This window comes from Pleuronectes platessa, chromosome 8 (assembly GCF_947347685.1).
Source record: "Pleuronectes platessa chromosome 8, fPlePla1.1, whole genome shotgun sequence".
NCBI lineage: Eukaryota > Metazoa > Chordata > Actinopteri > Pleuronectiformes > Pleuronectidae > Pleuronectes > Pleuronectes platessa.
In genome coordinates this window covers 1620798-1641053 of record NC_070633.1, presented here as the reverse complement: position 1 = coordinate 1641053, position 20256 = coordinate 1620798, and the positions used below count along the sequence as shown (strand labels likewise).

The 20256-nt window shown below is 40.7% G+C and overlaps 1 protein-coding gene across 2 annotated transcripts in view; it reads left to right on the top strand.

Moving 5' to 3' along the window:
- The first annotated feature begins 2681 nt into the window (after positions 1-2681).
- LOC128445686 (magnesium transporter protein 1) overlaps positions 2682-20256 on the top strand; it is a 29264-nt gene continuing 11689 nt past the window's right edge. For both annotated transcript variants that reach the window (XM_053428467.1, XM_053428466.1), the window contains exons 1-4: positions 2682-2837; positions 5586-5755; positions 5840-5957; positions 9815-9955. In XM_053428467.1, coding sequence (XP_053284442.1) covers positions 2757-2837; positions 5586-5755; positions 5840-5957; positions 9815-9955 — 510 coding nt within the window. In that variant the 5' untranslated portion in view covers positions 2682-2756. The remainder of the gene's footprint in view (positions 2838-5585; positions 5756-5839; positions 5958-9814; positions 9956-20256) is intronic.

Here is a 20256-nt window from a genome sequence, read left to right as displayed (position 1 = left end):
AAAGTAATTGCCCCCTAATCCTGATAACTGGTTGTGCCACCCTTGGCGGCAACAACTGCAATCAAATGTTTGGGATAACAGGCAATGAGTCTTTCACATCGCTGTGGAGGAATTTTGGACCACTCTTCTTTGCAGAATTCTTTGATCTAGGTGATCGGCTGCAATCTACCATCTCTACAGGACCTGTTTGCCTCTAGGACCCTGAGGCGTGCAGGTAAGATTGTGGCTGATCCTTTCCACCCGGGTCACAAACTATTTGAGGTTCTTCCCTCGGGCAGGAGGCTGCGGTCCATAAGGACCAAAACCGCCCGCCACAAGACCAGCTTCTTCCCGGCTGCAGTTGGCCTTATCAACAAGGCCCGGGACCCCCACCTGACTCAGACTTTTATTCCGCCCCCACACCTCAAGGATGTGTTAAATTAACACATTTTATTATATTATATTATACTGCATTACATTGCATATTGCAATCTGACACTGTTCATTGTTTTGCATTTTGCATTTCACTTTTTACTTCACTTCTTATATCTTTTATATATTTTTATTTAGATATGTTTATATCTAAATAAATTTTACTTTGTATAAATATTAGAAAAAGTGAGTAAATGGGAAGTAAATAGTGAGTAAATATATATTGTTTCTTTTTATTGCTTTTCTTATGTGTGTTGTATTTATTGTGTTTTTATGTTTTTATGTTTCTATGTTCATTGTCTGCACCAATAACCAGAGCAAATTCCTTGTAGGTGTAAACCTACTTGGCAATAAATACTTTCTGATTCTGATTCTGATTCTGATTTGAATTCAGCAACATTGGATGGTTTTCGAGCATTAATGGCTTGTTTAAGGTCATGCCACAGCATCTCAATCAGATTTAGGTCTGGACTTTGACTAGGCCACTCCAAAACCTTCATTTTGGTTTTTTTTAGCCATTCACTGGTGGACTTCCTGCAGCATAACCCAAGTGCGCTTGAACTTGTGGCCAGACATTCTCCTGCAGGATTTTCTGTTAGAGAGCAGAATTCATTGTTCCGTCAATTATGGCAAGTCATCCAGGTCCTCAAGCTGCAAAGCAGCCCCAGAACATCACACTACCACCACCATGTTTGACTGTTGGTATGATTTGTTTTTATGAAATGCTGTGTTAATTTTACGCCATATGTAACGGAACCCAACCCTTCCAAAAAGTTCAACTTTTTTTTGATCAGTCAGGGAGATGGTTCCATGAACAGTGCTTGGGTTTGGACACCAAGGAGCTGCAATGAGCAAGGGCTGAAAGCTGGAGTTGCTGTTTATGTGCTTAAATCACCTTCATCTCCTCCCCAAACACACTACCCCACCACCCGGGACTGTTTCTGACACGGCTATCTGCAAAATGAAAAAAGTTGATTAAAAATATGTATATATACAGTATCAAAAAAATGTTTTAATTTTTCCACATTGTTTCTTTTGCATTTTATTGATTCCACTCCCTGTCTCTGTAGCTTCTCATGCAGACTATTAATTTGGGCTATTAACAGGTTCAACTAGTGCAATCAAAGTTGACAAATGTAAAGTTGACACACTCCACCTCATATCCTTGTACATGTATTTGGAAATGCTTTTTTGAGAGTACATCGAACAACATGGAGGAAGGTAAGACACCTAAATGATATTCAGTAACAATTAATTAATTGTTTAAAAAATAAAATCCCTTTTCAGTTTAAAGGGGAGTCATTTTGAAAATTTAGTTCAGTCTTTACTGATATAATGTCGCTGACACTCAGAGATGTTCGTCATGTTGAAGTGGAATGAGTCTGTGAAAACAGGAGGTTCCATCTAAATTTTAATGTGGACATTGCATAGTCAGAGGCTCTATGAACAGGAATCCACTGGAAATACTCATAACCTATTAAGGAATATCTTAAAATTCCATCCAAAGATGTATATTGGGCCACTTTCACAGATTTGCACTTTAATTTTCTCAGTTATTATACAGTAAAAATACACAAAAATGTAAATCAACATAGTCAGAGACACCACGAACAGGAATCCACTCGAAGTCACTTATAACCTCTCAAGAAATATTTTTAATCAGCTTCCAAATATGGTTACATTATGTACACCTTTTTTTTTTTTTACAGACTTGCCCTTTAATTTGCAGTAAAAATACATGATAATTTACATGAGCAGATACGCCATGAAGATTTAAAAAATAAAAAATAAAGTTATATTTGTAGTAATTTTAGGCTGTTTCAGCCAACCATGCTGTTTTACCGTAAAGCCACAAGTAGACGCGCAAAAAAAAAACCCGGAGGCGGCTGGCTTCCCAGATGACGGCTCACTTTACTGCAGTGTTATTTCATGTGTGCGGGATTTCGTTTTTCTAATGTGCTGATTAATAAAAAGAAAAAGGTTATCACTATTTATCTCTTAAGACAATGTGATGATCAACTCTTTCTGACATGGTCACTAAACACTAGTTTCGTTTTCCTTAACATCCGTTTATTCTGGAGCAAAAAAACAAATGTTGAGACATCGATCGTTGTTCGCGTGTCACTGACTTAAAAGTCTGACACACTCAGACCAAGTACATCTCGAACGCACCTATTGTGACAGCCATACACTTTGTATAGGTGTTTCCAGCCCTTTCCTATGCTGTCAACATGCTCTGTTTGAATAAAGTTGGGAAGAAAAAGCACCAGCTCGCTGTGATTGGCTTATAGTTAACCAATCATGAGCTGACAGGAGACGGCATAGTGCGGGCGAGGAACGCAGATATGTTGAAGAAACTTTTTATTTGCCTGTTTGTTTTCTTCATTCACAACCATGAGCCAGCTGACGGCCAGAAAAAGAAAGAGGTAACATGTCTGTGATAACACGCGCTCATAAGAGATGACAAGCTCTGCCTTATATGTAGGACACGTTTCCAAAGTTGACTATTACTCTGGAACTCCGATTGCTAAGCTAACATTAGACAGAAAGCAGCTAATGTGTGGCTGTGGACAGTCCGAAGTAAACAACGAGGGTTTAAAACATCTTCACCATCAGACTGAGTTTCTAAACCATGGTACCGTTTGTAAATCGGCTCAAATGAAACCTTAGCTCTAAGGTCCAGTGTTAACCGCAAAGTCATGTTTGCTATCGTTAATAGAATAGGCAGCAGTGTCACCACTGAACGTACGTCGGTTCACACCACTGCATTAATAACTGCAGTTTCACTTGCGATTGTTGCGACTCATCATAACCTGTTCATAAAATGCTGTAATGAGATGATCATGCTAGCAGAACTTCTTGTACCATAAAACACCTTGCCAGATACGATTATCACTGAATCTACACATTTTCTGAAAGATCTTTAAGATAATGCCATCAGAAGTGTGCTTGATAGTACCTCAATATAAAATAAATCAATGGAAATTAAGATATGGTCAGGTTATTTTGTGTAGAGCTTTATAAAAATGTAGTCCTTACAAAGTATTAAATGTGTAAAAAAACTGTGTTGATAAGCGTAGTTGGTTACAAGAATGAACCGTATAATGCATGGCTGTAATACCAGCAATAACAGCAATCAGTGGCAATTGTGTAAACCCTTTGCCAAGGCCTGCTTTTCGTCATTAATAAAAAAAACATTAAAAAACATAATCTGATATTCATCAAGGTCAACTGTCGAGAAAAACACAATGTAATAAAACTACGCTGAACAAAAAATATAACTAACATTTACTTTCAAATAACCTATTACAAAATATCACAACACAAATCAAATTCACAACAAATCACATGATTATAATTGAACAGTCTATGCTTAGCCTATTGTAATTATTAAGGCCAGTTGTGTTACCCATCCACGAAAAGGGTGAAAAGGATTTCTGTACGAACATTTCCAAACCAGAAGCCCTGGATTAATGGTGACGTCCATGCTTAACTCAAAGCACGGACTGTTGCCTACAACTCAGGGGATCTGGAGGAATACAGGAAATCCAGGTACGCACTCCGGATTGCTATTAGCAGTGCTAAGAGACTCTACAGGGACAAATTGGAGTCCCATTACAAGGTCTCCAACACAAGGAACAGGTGGGCCGGACTGAGAACCATCACAGACTACAAAGCCAAGACCAGCAGTGCTGATGTAATGTCTGCATCTCTCCCAGAGGATCTGAACACTTTTTATCCACGCTTTGAGAGCACACCCCAGGCTGTGGAGATCGAAGAGGCCCTGGAGGACTGCTGCCCCCGTCATATCCAGGGCAGACGTGTGGAGATCTCTTAACCGGATCAACACACGCAAGGCACCTGGACCTGAAGGCATCCCTGGCCGAGCTCTCAAGGTGTGTGCAGATTAGCTGGCAGATGTTTTCACAGACATCTTCAACCTGTCACTGCTCCAGTCTGTAGTCCCTGCATGTCCCAAGAAAACTAAAACCCTCTGCCTGAATGACTAGCCCAGTAGCACTCACTTCCATCATCATGAAGTTTTTTGAGCGGCTGGTCCAACCACTCCTCACCTCCTCCCTCCCTGACTCTCTGGACCCTCTTCAGTTTGCCTACAGGTCAAATGGGTCGACTGCAGATGCCATCTCCCTCACCCTCCACACTGCCCTCTCCCACCTGAACCAGAGGGACACATATGTGAGAATGCTGTTCATCGACTACAGTTCAGCATTCAACACCATTGTGCCCCTGAAGCTCGTCACCAAGCTCAGAGACCTTGGGCTCAACATCGCCCTCCGTGAGTGGATCTTGAACTTCCTGATGGGCAGACCACAGGCGGTGCGGATCGGCAGCACCACATCCTCCACCCTGACTCTCAACACCGAAGCCCCCAAGGGCTGCATGTTCAGTCCTCTCCTATACTCCCTATTCACGCATGACTGCGTGGCCACCCACAGCTCCAACACCATCGTTAAGTTTGCTGATGACACCACCGTCATAGGCCTGATCACCGGCGACGATTAGAAGGCCTACAGAGAGGACGTCAGAGCCCTGACATCTTGGTGCCAGGACAACAACCTCCATCCCCCAGGCCATACGACTTTTAAACTCCTCTGAACTGCAATAACTCCACCAAACCAGCACCGTGGCATATTTGCATATTTGCACTATTGCACTAATTGCATTATTGTTGTTTTATTTTTCTCTTCATCTGTAAATATATATATTTAGATATATTTAATTTTATTTTCTATTTAAAATTTTTGATATTTTATTCTATTTTATACTATTTCTTTTTCATTTAAATTTTTTGGTTGTAATTACTTGAGCATTGCTAGAAGAGAGCCTGTGACTCAAGCATTTCATTGCCAGCGACTGCTTAATGTTATTGTTGTGCATTTGACAATACAAATCTTGAATCTTGAATCTTGATGTGCTGTTTGAAGAAAGAAAGTTATGTTTTCTTTGCCGATGATCTGTTTTGTTTTCTTTAACATTGCATGATAGAGTATTGGACTAGATGGAGGTATATGCTCTGCTACTGCTGTTTTACTTTTGTATTATTTCTGTCTTGGATGTGTGGTCCTACTAAAGCCATATCAATGTGTGAAGCTAGTAATTCAAGGATGGTTCATAGTTTTTTGCTTGCATTTATCTTTGTGTGCCCTGTTTAGACTCTGCTGTCAGAGAAGGTGACACAGATGATGGAGTGGACCTCCAAGCGTTCAGTCATCAGGATGAACGGAGATAAGTTTCGTCGCTTTGTCAAGGCTCCTCCCAGAAATTACTCTGTGGTCATCATGTTTACAGCTCTGCAGCCACAGAGACAGTGTGGGGTATGCAGGTATGAAGCAGCTACAGTAGCAACAGACTTCTGCTGTTTTAATTCTAATGGAATAATTAAAAATAATTTTTTATCTCATTTCAGACAAGCTGATGAGGAATACCAAGTTCTGGCTAACTCCTGGCGTTATTCCTCTGCCTTTACTAATAAAGTCTTCTTTGCATCTGTTGATTTTGATGAAGGATCAGACGTCTTTCAGATGGTAAGGCAAATTCTTGTTTTGCCGTTTTTGTTTTCTATCACCAATGCGATCCCGTTGTTAATCGTATGCCATACCCTCATTAGCACCCTCTGTGTAACTGAGGACAGGCAGCTCAGCCAAACAATGCAGCTGATCTCACTGGTCAGTGGATCTTCAGTGTCCATGTTAAATCAGCACACATTGGAGTGCACTGTCATAAACATTAGTGAAATTGATTTCACCAATATTTAGTTGTTTGGAATGTGTTGAAGACACTATGCACTAGTGCAGCGGTCCCCCCACTTTGAGCTGTGGGACGAGGAATTTTTAACCCTTGGTTGTATAAATGTATACATAAATATGAATTCAAATTAGAATAAAACCAGGTTATTACCACACGGATTAGCGGAACGAGCGAGAGTTGCAAGGCCAAAAGAAAGTCTTTACTAAACAGTTAATCCTAGCCGCAGCTCGAAGGGCATCATATGAGGTGGCATATTTAATTGCACAGGCAAAAAAAGCCAGACACAATCGGCGAAACGTTAATTAAACTCGCTGCTGTAGCTATAAATCTGGCCATGTGTGGGGATAAATTAGCCGCTATCTAAAGTGGACTAAAGTGCCAGCTGGTGGTTAGTTAAGAAATGGAAATATGCTTTACAGTTAGATGAATCCACAGATATATCAAACTCTGCCCAGCTGCTTTTTTGAATCCGATACAGTTTTGAGGGAAAAAGTAATGCCGTTTTGCTCTGAGCTCAGGGGTCCGCGCTCCGGAGTGGACGTGCACAGGTGTGGAGGGCTGGAGATATGCTTGGGAAAAAGAAAAAGAAATGACTGAAAGCGATTTGTCTCACAAGTGGCGCCGCATGTAAATTCCACACACTGTATTATTCGCAGACAATCTCTTGCAAGCAAATCACTTGAACCAAAGCTTAAACATATTCTTGACATTGTGATGAAAATGGTCAACTACATAAAATCACGTCCACTCAAATTCAGACTTGCTCTTGTGGGGAAATCTGCTGAGCCGCCTGTATGAGCTGCGGGACGAGGTGGGCATATTTCTGATCGAGCATGAATCCCAGCTCGCTGACCACCTCACTAACCCTGACTGGTTAACAAGGCCGGTGTACTTGTGCGAAAATACTTTCTCAGCCCTGACATAGTTAAAGAATAAATTCAGATCGCAGCTAAACGTGGAGAATGATCTCCGGGTGGCCATCTCCAAAATAGAGCCCAGAATGAACTTGTTCTGCTCCATGCATATTGCCCAACTATCTCATTAGTGAGTTTAAGAAATGAAAGTAATGTTAAGGCTAAAATAAATAACCCTAACGTTTTTGCACATGGCAGCAATAAGGTGCCTGCTGCTCGTTATGCATTCAAACGCGCACAGACATCACCTGCAAACTTTTTTATACTTACAGTATATGCTCACTCAGCCCTGTTCTACAGGGAGATGACCTGTATTCTTGTTATATTTTATTTCTTAAATTGCTATAAAATAATATCATGACTGTAAGGCTGTTGTTTTTTTTGGTTGTATTAATGCCCGTGTTTGTATAGGCTTAATAGTGCGTGGCTGTGCGCAACATTGTATAACACATCCAGGGTCGGTGGGGCTCGTCAGTCTCTGGCATCATTATTTTGGGGGTCACGTGCTGAAAGGTTTGGGAACCCCTGCCCGTAGTGCAGTTATCGATTTAAAAAAAAAATAAATATATATATATATTTTTTTTTTATCGATCAATCAACGATAATTTTTTGGATTAAACTAATAATAATTTATTTAATCTAACAGTTATTTTTTATCAATTGATTAATTTAATAATGAATTTACAAAATACAATTTTTAAAAAAAAAAAAAAAAAAAAAGAAACCCTCTAAAATGTATTTTCTTAAATACAAAACAATCAGACAGTCTGAACTGCTAATATTTTACAGGCCCATACAAAATCTCTCCAAAATAAAATTCGTGCAAGAGTTTGCTCCATTAATTAAAAAGAATATATCAATCTCAAGTAAGCTTTCCAACAGCAAAATAAATGAAAAACTATGTGAAATTTCTAACTATCTATTCAAACTATCTGGAGGAATATCAAAACGCTGTGTAAATTCAGTCTATCAAAAAAAAAATTCTTGAAGTAGCAGAGTAGTTTGTTGTACGAAGTCAAAAACTGATTAAATAACAAATACAATAAAGCAAAGACAATTTAATAGTATTTCAACAATGTTTGTTATTCATTTTCACATTTAACTAGAGGGTACTCAAAAATAAAATAAATGTTAATTTCTAGTTTCAAGTAAAATAAGTTTTGCATTTAAAAACAAAATCAAGCGATTTGAAAAAGGCATCTTAAAGTAAAGTGCATAATTTGAGAAAACATTTATGAAAGATTTAGTTAGAATTTCCCTTTTTCTTCTTTTTTCTTAATATATAATGTACCTCCATTCACAATCTTAACAAGAACATTAACAATCCACACAAATATTAACAACTAACAAGCATCGCAGGTGAAAATGACTGTAATGCAAGAAAAAGTGTCCACCTAGGCTAGATGATCATAGGCAATTTTTTTTCTTCATTTCAGCTTAAGGCCTCAGTATGCTTCTCCGAGTCCGTTTCGGAATGACGGACGGACGGATCGGACGGACCCTTTTTGATTTATAGTTCTACGAGCCTTTTTATTGTGAAAACAATTCACCGCCAGAACAGTAGATGGCGAAACGGAAGTCGAGCTTAGACAAGCCTACCTCATGAGGTATATAGAAGAAGTCCACGCTGGTTTATTTACGTCCTCCCGGCTCCTCAAACACAGTGAACGATGGTAACAGAAAAATGATGTTGATGACGCGACAGTTTTTGCTGAATAAAGTGACACCCAGCGGGTCAAAATGCTTTTGTTATCGTGTCTTAGCGCAGCGGTTCCCCGGTCTTGTTTCCAAACTGTGTTGCTAATTCAACAGCTTGAAGCTACACGGAGGCAGCTAGCTCCCCCCAGCTTCCACACACAGTCAGCACGGACACCCGATACTAACTACTACCAAGTGTTTGCTTCTAACCTGACGGTGTTTGAGAAACAGTGTCATGAGCCGTGGGATTAAAGTCAGCGGGTTTTTGCGCTGTTCCCACCGCAGTTAGCATGGTGGCTAGCCCGCTAGCCCCGTTATCAAAGTTCGTTATAACCGTATGTGACCGTACACACATGCTGTAAGTGCTCTAACCAGCCACCGTCAGCCGGACACACTTGTCACATTAATCATAGAGTCGTAGTTGTGATTTTGGTTTATTGTGATGTAGGGAATGGAACAGGAAGTTTCCATTCCGAAATGCTGGCGTTAGCGGACCAATCACAGCCAAGTGCTATCCGTGGGCTGTCCGTCATTTCGACGTATAGTTAGAAAAATGAGCGCGGCACGAAAAGCTCTCCGAGGAGCCTCGGAGAGGCACGGAGAGGGCGTTCCACGTTGGAGAGGGCGGTCCTATCTGTCCGTGTCCGTCAAAACGCAGAAGCATACATTGGCCTTTACTCTTCAGGGTGAGTCCATGCTTTGACTGTGCGCAGCCACCTTTCTTACGACGTGTTCTGCGTAATTCGTTCATATGTAATCGATGCTGTTGATTACGTTGCTGGGACGCCCCGGCACTGGAGATTTCAGATTCAAATAAATTTTCCTAATTATTGACCATCCCCATGGAAATTTGGTCAAGCATAATATGTCTTACACAATATTAAATGTGTAACAAAAAAGCATTAAGGAACAAATTCTCTGTTGTATACAATTATTCAAAGTTTAACCAGTAAGATGGAATTTGATTAATAACTATTACACCTCACTTCTCCGTGTATTAATAATTTGACTGTATGTTTCAGCTGAATATGAATTCTGCTCCAACCTTCCTCCACTTCCCATCAAAAGGAAAAACTCGCTTATCTGATACCTATGAGCTGCAGGTCAGAGGCTTTGCAGCTGAGCAGCTTGCTAGATGGGTGGCAGACAGAACTGATGTACAGGTAAGAAGTGTAAAAGTATATTATGAAAACTGATTTTAAATGATTTTTAACATGCTAAGACCGAGTCATGATTCCAATTGCAACTTAAAGAATGTTGTGCATTAGAGTGTAATTCGCAGTGATATGTAATGGCATTCGCACCAGTTACAAACTGTAAGGCTGCATATGTGGTGTAAATCCTAAATTAAGATCGTAAAGCCAACATTCACATCATACACCTTCGACTCCGAGTCCATACACTATGAATTCTTGTTTCAGGTTGCTGATGGGGAGCTTCAGCTTGTTGCTCTGCCCATACAGGTTGATGCTGCTCAAACATCCAGGTAGTCACAGCCACTTCCGTAGGTCCCTGCTGACTCTCCTCTCAAAGCCCTCGATTATAGAGATCTGGTCCTCATAGACAAAGACGGGCTAGAGAATACGTGGGAGGATGCCATTATGGTAAATCCAGGCCTTGAACTTGCAAGATAGGCCTGACTTATCCACTTGATGAATGGTATCTGGGTGCTGCCAAGTGCGAACCAGAACTTGTTGGTGGTCTTTCATTTCTTCAGCACTGGTGGTGAAGTCCAGGAATCTGGACTTCACCAGCTTGAAGTTCATACGAGCCCATGTAATCAGGTCCTCAAAGCCCTTCAGGATCCATTTGCTGCCTGGGACAGATTTTTTTGTCACAGTGAGGTCATCTATGAAGGCCCTAATGGGTCGGACACTGGACTTGGTGAGGGGCCCTCTGCACTGAACCTCAGCAGATTTCACAGCATTTTTATGGCAAGCACGAAAATAATCAGTGAAATGGTACATCCAGTAAAGATTCCCTTCTAGAGCTTGTGCCACTCTTAAGTTGTAGACCCAGCAGAGACTCACACTGATTATGTCCCTGAACATGCCTGAACCCTCCGTTCGCACGGGGGGCCCCCTATGGTGGTGCGCCTCGGCTGGCGCCCAGCAGCTGACTTAGAACTGGTGCGAGTCTGACTGTTTAATTAAAACAAAGCATCGCGAAGGACCATGGTGGGTGTTCACGCGATGTGATTCCTGCCCAGTGTTCTCAATGTCAAAGTGAAGAAATTCAATGAAGCGCGGGTAAACGGCAGGAGTAACTATTGGCACTCAAAACAGTTCAATCTGAGGAGGGCTGTTTTAGACAGGGTAAAAAGGGTGCTGTTTTAAATGATCCTTGTGGTATTTTGACCAAAATATGTTGCAGACATTTCATTAAGACCCCAAGGAACCATATCAACTGTGATAAAATGGGCATAATATGTCTCCGTTAAATAAAGTTTAGGCTAGATCAGCGGTGTCCAAACTTTTTATCCCGAGGGCCACATACAGAAAAAAATTAGAAGTTGGGTGCCACCTAGTGTCAAAACTGGGAAGTACAATACAGTCGCCCCTGTGTCAGAACATCAGAAGACAACTTAGTTCCACTATGGTGGGTTTGAATTATTTGCACTTGGTAGATGAAACTTAGTCTCTTTCATGTCAGCAAATGTCCATAATCTGTTAAACAGTTTGCTGTTGCCGTATCTGCTTGCCATTTCTATTATTGGGAGCATTTGGATAGCTTCTGCGTCTTCCTCCACTGGAGGGATCTTTGGGTTGGGGTAAGTGTTGATGGGGTCACAGTGGATGGTGTAGCTGGACCTGGTTGTCTGCCGGCATCATTCAGCATCTGAGTTCTAATACGTGCTGGTGAATGAATGCCACTTGATCCCTATACTGTGGCTCTGGGAGTTAATTCATCATATGGCAGGAGTGATTTTGCAGGTGGTGTAGTATTTGATTGCTGCTGCAGGTGTCTTTTCTGCAGAGCGGCATGAGGCTCAGAGTCCTGCATTTTTAGACGCAGTTATGATAATGTGGCTGTCTTCCATCCAATATTCAATAGCCTTCCAATCTGCTGTAAATCTTTCTTTTTTCTTTTTACCTATGTTTCTATACTTTTTCTGTCAATGTATCCTTTAGTTGATCTAAATATCTGAGACTAAAACTTCTTATGCTAGGATATCCACATACAGTCAACCAGAAATCGAATTGTTCAACACTTTCCTTGCCATTATTGACGCTGGGTTTTGGACCCCAGCATGCAGGACTATAATCAGTCTCATGTTTACTCTTTTCTTATCCTATGTCTGATGCAAGTAAATGTGAATGTGAAAATGTGTTGAAGAATTATGAACTTATTCTTACCTAATATTTGGTTATTAATGTTACTGTCACAAATATTATTGTAATAAACTATGAAAGTAGGATAGTAAGTGCACCGTAAAGCACACGGATCATTCAAGGGAGGAGCTGGCAAAAACACAACAGAATGTAAATAAGGAGTCACCACGGACAGACACATGGTCAAGCCTGACTACATGCAAAGTGTCCTTGATTGTTTTATATATTTATTTTCGCAGTCTTGAATTTTCATCAATTTTTTCCCTTTTAATTTTTTTTATTTCTTTTACCATAAAGGGCCCATATTGTAATAAATACACTTTCTGAGCTTTTATTATCCCGAATTACTTGAAGGTGGTCAGTAGGTACCCTCAAAGTATGAACAGTCACTCCGCAGACTTTTTCACTCAGTCCATTCTAAGAAAAATGATATCGAAAACTCACGTTTTATACTTCCTCTCCGTCATCATGGAATCGCATTCTTCCATCAGCCCCACACAGACGCTACCAGACCAGCCTTTTAACCCGCCAACCACCATCCCCGCTCCCAACCAATACCACCCCTCCTCCCCGCCACATCGAACGTGACGCCAAGCAGACATTTTGCTGAGCTAGCAGCTTGTTAGCATCCACAGGCTAACCGCAACAAACAACAATGAAGAAACCTTGGAGTGGAGGGATGCAAGGAGGAGAATGTGACGTGGACATTCCTCCAAAGAATGTTACTTTTCGACACCTTTCTGCTTTATTTCTTCTGACCGGCCGTGTCGGTGTGCTCAGTACGGAATAACGTAGACGTTACTCGTAACTCCGTACTGAAACTCGGGACTTACTTCTACATTGGCGGACCAACCTGCAAATTTTTTTACAATTTGTAAGTAGGGCTGAACGATTAGGGGAAAATAATCTAATTGCGATTATTTTTTCCCCCCCAAATATTGCGATTGCAATTTAATATTCAATTTTTTTATTTTATCCTCTTTCCCCCCCCCCCCCCCCCCCCCCCCCCCCAAAAACGCAATGAATGATTTAAATATGACCTAGCAATATTAGATACATTTACTGTACAATATTCTTTCCCACATTTTTATTTAACTGCTCATTACAGAAAAAAGAACAACAAATCGGTGTGCATTTAAGTAATTTAATCAAAGTCATTGTAAGTGTAAACACAAGCCATGCACTTTTTAAAACCTGTGTGAAAAATTTACCATCTTGAGAAAAATATTTTTTTAATTATAGGTGTCTTACTGCTCCCAAGTCAGTAACATTTCCAGTGTTGGGAAGGATACTTTCAAAACGTATTACGCTACAGAAATTCATGCCCAAAAATGTAATCTGTAACGTATTCCGTTACATTAACTAATCTGAATAACGTATTCTGAATACTTGGATTACTTCCAAATTGAATTGCATTTTACTGAATTGCAGAGCTCGCTCTGTGTCCACCACTTCGGCCGAAGACCTTAGGACCCTGTAGGTCAGGGGTGTCCAAACTTTTTGCAAAGAGGGTCAGATTTGATAAAGTGAAGAGGCCCGGGGGCCAATAGTTTCTTCTGATGTTTTTTAACCACAAAAGTTGCATGCAAATATACACTGCTATAGAAAAATTAAATAAAAATAAAAATTCTGTATGCTATACAGACTCACTGTGCTGTACCTTGTGTACTCTAATGATGGGAAGGACACGACATGACAGGTACTGCAGACAATAGCTACAGCTCGCTTTATTGCCCAAAACATTTATATCTGGAGACTCAGATAACATTGAACTATATACATTACATTTCCATGAGTTAGATCAAAATCTTTGCCTCATGGTCATTTTAAACAGGAGTTCAAAACACTCAATTTCAGATTGATCAAGAAACCTATAACTTGCTGACACTAATGAGAAGGGTGATGTTGAGATCTGGATTTCACTAAAGAGGGCAGGTCTGGTTTGAGGGCAGTGGTTGAGATCCGTAAAATGTCACGTAAGTGGGAGTCACTCAGTCTTGACCTCAATCGGTTCTTGTTCAAGTTCATGACAGAGAATGTCTGCTCACACAAATATGTTGAGCCGAATAAGCTCAGCATTTTCTTGGCAAATGTTCGCATTTCTCGAAATCTGCCTTTATCCAGCTGCCCGTAAAAGTCAACGAGAGAAAGCTGCAGGTGTTTGGCGCAACACTCATCGTCACACTGCAGTTCAATGAGCTCCAGCTGCAGCTGTGGAGGAGCATCATCAGGGTCCACGGAGAAGGGAGAAGAAAAAAGCAACATGTCCTTTTCAATAACTGCAAAATCCTGAAAGCGTTTGTTGAATTCCATAGAAAGAGATGCGATAGCTGTTGCATAGCTCTTCATTTGCTCACCGATGTCCTGTGGGAAACTGTCAATAACCTCTTTCAAAGCTGTGAAGTGCGCGGTGCAGGGCTCTGCTTGGGACAAGTGTCTTTGGAAAAGTTGCAGTTTTGTTCTAAAGGCCTTGATGTGAGCGTATAGCTGGCTCACCACTGCATCTCGTCCCTGAAGCTTAACATTCAGCCCATTCAGATGCTTCGTTATGTCAACCAAAAAAGCCAAATCAGCCAGCCATATAGGGTCGGAGAATTCTTCCATCGGCTGCCCCTTTTCACCTAAAAACATTCTAATTTCCTGTCTGAGTGAGAAAAATCTCTGTATTGCGGTCCCCCGACTTAGCCACCTCACATCGTTGTGATTAGGGCTGCAACTAACGATTATTTTAATAATCGATTAATCGGTCGATTATTTTTTCGATTAATCGATGAATCGGATAAAAATAGAAACATTTGTAATTGCCGCATCTTTATTAAAAAACTGAACATTACTTTCTGAACATAAAAACAGAACATAAATTCACAGTAGAATGAAGTGAAAAGTGAAAAAATAACAGGTTATTGCTTCAACGTCCCTGAGCTATTAAGTCATATTAAATAATAATAAAAATGGAACACAAAATAAAATACAATGTATGATATACATTTTTATATGTATATATAAATACAAAAAATGAAAAGGCTACTTTCTTTTATAAAGTGAACAAACTGAGGTTTTCTGTTAGAACAATAAATAAATTATAAAAAATAAAGAAAAATGCAAACTACCAATCTGTCCACACTGTATTTGTTCGAACATTAACATTAACATTGACATTAACGCGGTCTTGCTTGGTGCTCTAACAAACACACAAACTCACTGTTCAGTTAACCGTTTTAGGCATGAACTTTGCATTGCAATGCAAAAATGTAAGCATGTCTACATGCTCCTGGCTAAGGCTGGCTCTCTTCTTTGAAGCTATGTTGCCTGCGGCAGAGAACAGCCGCTCTGATGGTGTTGAGGTGCCAGGGATACACAAGTAGGACTTGGCTAGCCTGGCCATTATCGGATATTTGTCCATGTTGTTTTTCCACCACTGCAATGGGTTTTCTTCCTTTGAAAGTTTCTTTTCTCCAAAGTATCTGAGGACTTCTTCCCGTACTTTTGTGTTGACATCATCATCTCCGCTTGATCCATCCCCTTCTTCACTGCTGGAACCAAGGAGTGAATCAAGTAGTGTGGTAGGAGTTGTTGATGCAGAAGCTGTATCGGAGGAAGTGTCGGGCTGCTGCAAATTCCTCTCCATCTCTCCAAGCGCCAGTCTTTGCACTTTGTTTTGAACACAAAGGATTTCTTCAGGGGAAAGAAACTTCAGTTTCCTAAACCTTGGGTCAAATGCTGACGCAAGAATCACTGTGTTTGCTGCTGCTGTGTCTGAAAAGGTAGTCTCCCTTTTCCATCGCTCCTGGAGCTGATTGGTAGCAGTGACTTGAAAAGCCTGCAACGGGCCCGACTCGTAGGCAGCACTCTCGGTGGACTTCAATAGACTTCAATGATGTTGCTAGGAGGGATTTCAAACCTGGCTACAACTTCTTCCAACCATTCGGCGATGTTGGATCCAGTATGTCTGTCCTGCAGTGGCATGGTAGTGAGGCAGATTGACTTCATTTCCCAATCGTCTGTGATGTAGTGACAAGTAACACCGAGGTAGGCCTCAATGGCTACACTTGTCCAAACATCAGTGGTGAGAGCAAGTTTGCTGTTGTTGCCGTTGTTCAAAGCAGTCTTCACTGCATTGAATGTCTGCTCATATTTTCTCTCCATAAGCCTAGTGAAATGGGTCCTTGAGGGAAGAGTGTAACCAGGATAGAAGGTGTGAATCATCGTCCTGAAGCCGTCATCTTCAACCATTGACAGAGGCCTCATGTCAGTGACTAGCATGTTAAGGACGCTATCTGTCAAGACAGATGCTTGCTGTGGTGTACATGATGTTCTTCCAATCAGGAAGCCACTCATTGTTGGTTGTTTTTTTCTGCAATGACAAAGTTAATATTAGTAAGTATGTAAAACAGCACGATTTAAATAAAATTAATATGCCTCATTGTTTTAGTTATTAATACTTTTATGTTGAGGCCAGTAAGTAACCCAAAGATCAATTACAGACAATACACATTTTTATAATAATGATTTATTTATTTATTTTATTTATTTACACTCATGGAGGTTTAAGTAAAATGTAGTATGTAAGTTTATTATGTAAGTAAGATCGTTTTTAGTAATTTACAGATTAAGCTGTAAGTGCTTTAAAAAAATAAAATAAAGTAACAGACACCCCGACACACACACACACACACACACACACCAGCTAACGCTTACGTTAGTTTAATAAACGTTTCATGCTTGTAAAGCTGGATAACGAATACATTAACACACCAAACGAGAGAGAGTAGATGTTGCATGTTCTTACTTGAAAACGGAATAAATGTGAGCTTTTGTATTGACTTACCCTGCTGTCGAGCCCCCTTCCTCGTCATGGATGACTCCGACATGTTTTCTTTTGAGGTGTTGTATCATTACCGTGGTACTTCCGTGCCACGCCATTTCGCTTTTGCAAAGATTGCAACAAACACACTTTTTAGTTTTATGCAGTGTGAAGTGCTCCCACACTTTGGATGATTTCGGTTGAACCCCCTCCGCCATCTTTTATGTCCAAAAATAAAAGCAGTGGTCGCAAACACTAAAGCGCTTGTAGGCTCGCTGTGGGCGCGCATGAAGCATGTACCTGCCGGCGTCAGTAAACAGTTCTGCGCCTACGAGTGACGTATTAATCGCGCGACTCAACGAATCGATGACTAAAATCGTTGGCAATGCTTTTAGTAATCGATTTTTATCGATTTTATCGATTCGTTGTTGCAGCCCTAGTTGTGATAAATTACATCTCCATATTCAGCTTGGATGTCAAGCAAGAACTGCTGAAACTGTCGGTGGTGAAGAGCTTTAGCGCGAATAGAATTGATTGCCTTTACAACTGGTTTCATAACATGATCACATTTGAGATGTTTGGCACAGAGAGCCTGCTGGTGAATTATACAGTGGAGTTTTATAGCATTACCTCCTTCTTCGCTGACTTTATTGCGGATCAGTGTGGACAGTCCACGTTGCTCACCAGTCATGGCAGGCGCACCATCGGTAATGATCCCAGAAACTTTACTCCACGGTAGTTTCATATCATCCACAGCTGAACAAAGAGAAGCGAATAGATCCGTTCCTCTGGTTTGGTCCTTAAGGCTTTGGAGGTCAAGCAGCTCCTCTGTTACTTTCATGTTGTCGTCAACTCCTCTTAAAAAAATCAAGAGCTGGGCCGTGTCAGAAACATCTGTGCTTTCATCGCAGGCTAATGAGAAATAATCAAAAGTCACTACCCTGTCCCTCAGTTGTCTCTGAATATCTGACGATATGTCCTCGACTCTCGGTGCCACAGTGTTACGTGTCAGGCAAACATTCATAAATTCTTGCTTCTTCTCGGGGCAAATGTTCTCCACCATTTTCATGACACAGTCCTTGATAAATGTACCTTCAGTAAAAGCTTTGCCATGTTTAGCTATTAACAAGGCCACTTCGTAGCTTGCTGTGGTGATATTTTCATTTGACTCACGGGCCCGCGTGAAGATCTCTGTTGTGTTGCTAGAGCACTTTGCAGGTGCTTCACTTTTTCAGCACGGTCATTCCCTGTTAGCTTGTCATATTTTTCAGCATGTTTCGTCTGGTAGTGTCTCTTTACGTTGAACTCCTTAAACAAAGCAACCTTCTCTTCACAAATGAGACTAATACAATTGCCTCAAGTTTCTGTGAAAAAGTACTCGAACTCCCATCTCTCTTGAAAGCGGTGGCCCTCGGTGTCAACTTTCCTTTTTTTCGGTGCGTTCGCCATGGTAGAAATGAGCGGAGAAGTGAGCCCTGCAAGGAAACAGATCCCCAGCCTGAGACTGCAATAATGTGATGCTGCCCCAATGTGGTGAAAAGAGGAATTACACTTTAAAAATGTATGATTTATTTTTTTATACAACGGGCCACATTCCATTATATTTTTTGAATATGCCGCGGGCCAATACAAAATGGTTCGCGGGCCGGACTTTGGACACCCCTGCTGTAGGTGATGCAGGCTTGCTTCGCTATCTTCTGGATCTGAGGAGTTTTGTGGTCCCACGGCATTCTTGCTGCGGGTGAGGACAGCAGTCCAGTGCCCTACTCTCTTTCGCACGTTTTAACCGAACACGTTGCGATTAGAAAATAGTGTTTTATCATATCGCGAATTTATCGCAAATGCAATTAATCGTTCAGCCCTAATTGTAAGTGTAACTTATTGTTCAGAAACAGCCTGTTCTTACCGACTTTGAATATGTGGCTCATCCTCTAAAGCTGTATCCCTAATGATGCGCCTTTCAGCTGAGTTTACCAGAAAGATCGCCAATGCGCCAGGATGAGACCGGTGATAGGCCTGGACGTGTGTCACTCAAATAGTCAGCCCATCAGAGGAGGGGCTCATAAATAATTAGTGACGCAGGAGAAAACCGCCTGTTCTGTCTGGAGGTCATGAGAGAGGCAGAGGAGTGGACATGAAATTACACATAGCAGCAGTTTTTTTTTACTTTAAACCACTGATAATATCATCTTACGGGTACATACCAAGTTCTAGAACGGTGTAAAATATGGAACCTTTAAATCAAAGTAAGAGACTGAATCAATCAATCTGCATGCATACATTCTGCATAATCCTTAACAGCACTTATTTTTGACCGAAATAATTTGTCGTCAGAACATCTACTGCCCTAAAAATGCTTCAGTTACATTTTACAATATGGTAATAATCTTTTTTAATCAGGTTTGAGAAACTTATTTACAATCCATGTCTTTATTGTTCTTAATATTTCCTAATATCATTTTAATTAAATAATTACATTTTAGATTCTTTAGATCAATCAATTAACTTGTTTGTATATCCCCTATTCACATATCACAATTTGTCTCATAGGGCTTTAACAAGGTGTGACATCCTCTGCCCTTAAACCTAAACAAGAGTAAGGAAAAACTACAACAAAGAAAAAAGTTTTTAACATGGGAATAATAACGTAGAAACCTCAGAGAGTGCCACATGTGAGGGATCCCTCTCCCAGGATGGACTGAAGGGCAATGGATGCCACGTGTAATGGAGAACATCAGAAAGATGAGGGTATTTACAGTATTGATTAGAAGAAAGAGTTTTTAGCATAATGGAAGGCAAATTAATTGATGGCTTATTGTCAGTAATGGTAGAGTATCTGAGTAGACATATTGTATATCATGCAGTCTTGTAATCATTTTCCACGGTCAGCAGCCACCACGATCAGTGGTCCACCACCACTATCAGAGGCCAACACAAAACAGGATCCACCTCTACCATCACAATCTCTGATTCGTGATCCACCATCAAAATCCATGATGTGGCCGCAGCCACGGCCCTGGATCTGCGGACGATAAGGCAAAGGAAATCCGGGGAAAAGTCAAGTCAGTAACATATATTGATACATAAATTTCTCTGATGTAATAAGAAGGAAGAAGAGGAAAGAGAAGCTAGGAAGAGAAGCTGGACAAGCCTCAGAGTCTTTAACAACTTACTGCTGGAGATTGATAATAAGGATTCACAATAATCAAGTCTGGATGTAACAAAGACGTGGACTAGTTTTTCTTCAGCTTCAGATCAAGGAATTGTGTCTGTCACTAATGACCTTCTTTTTAATGACTAATGACCTTCTTTTTAATGACTAATGACC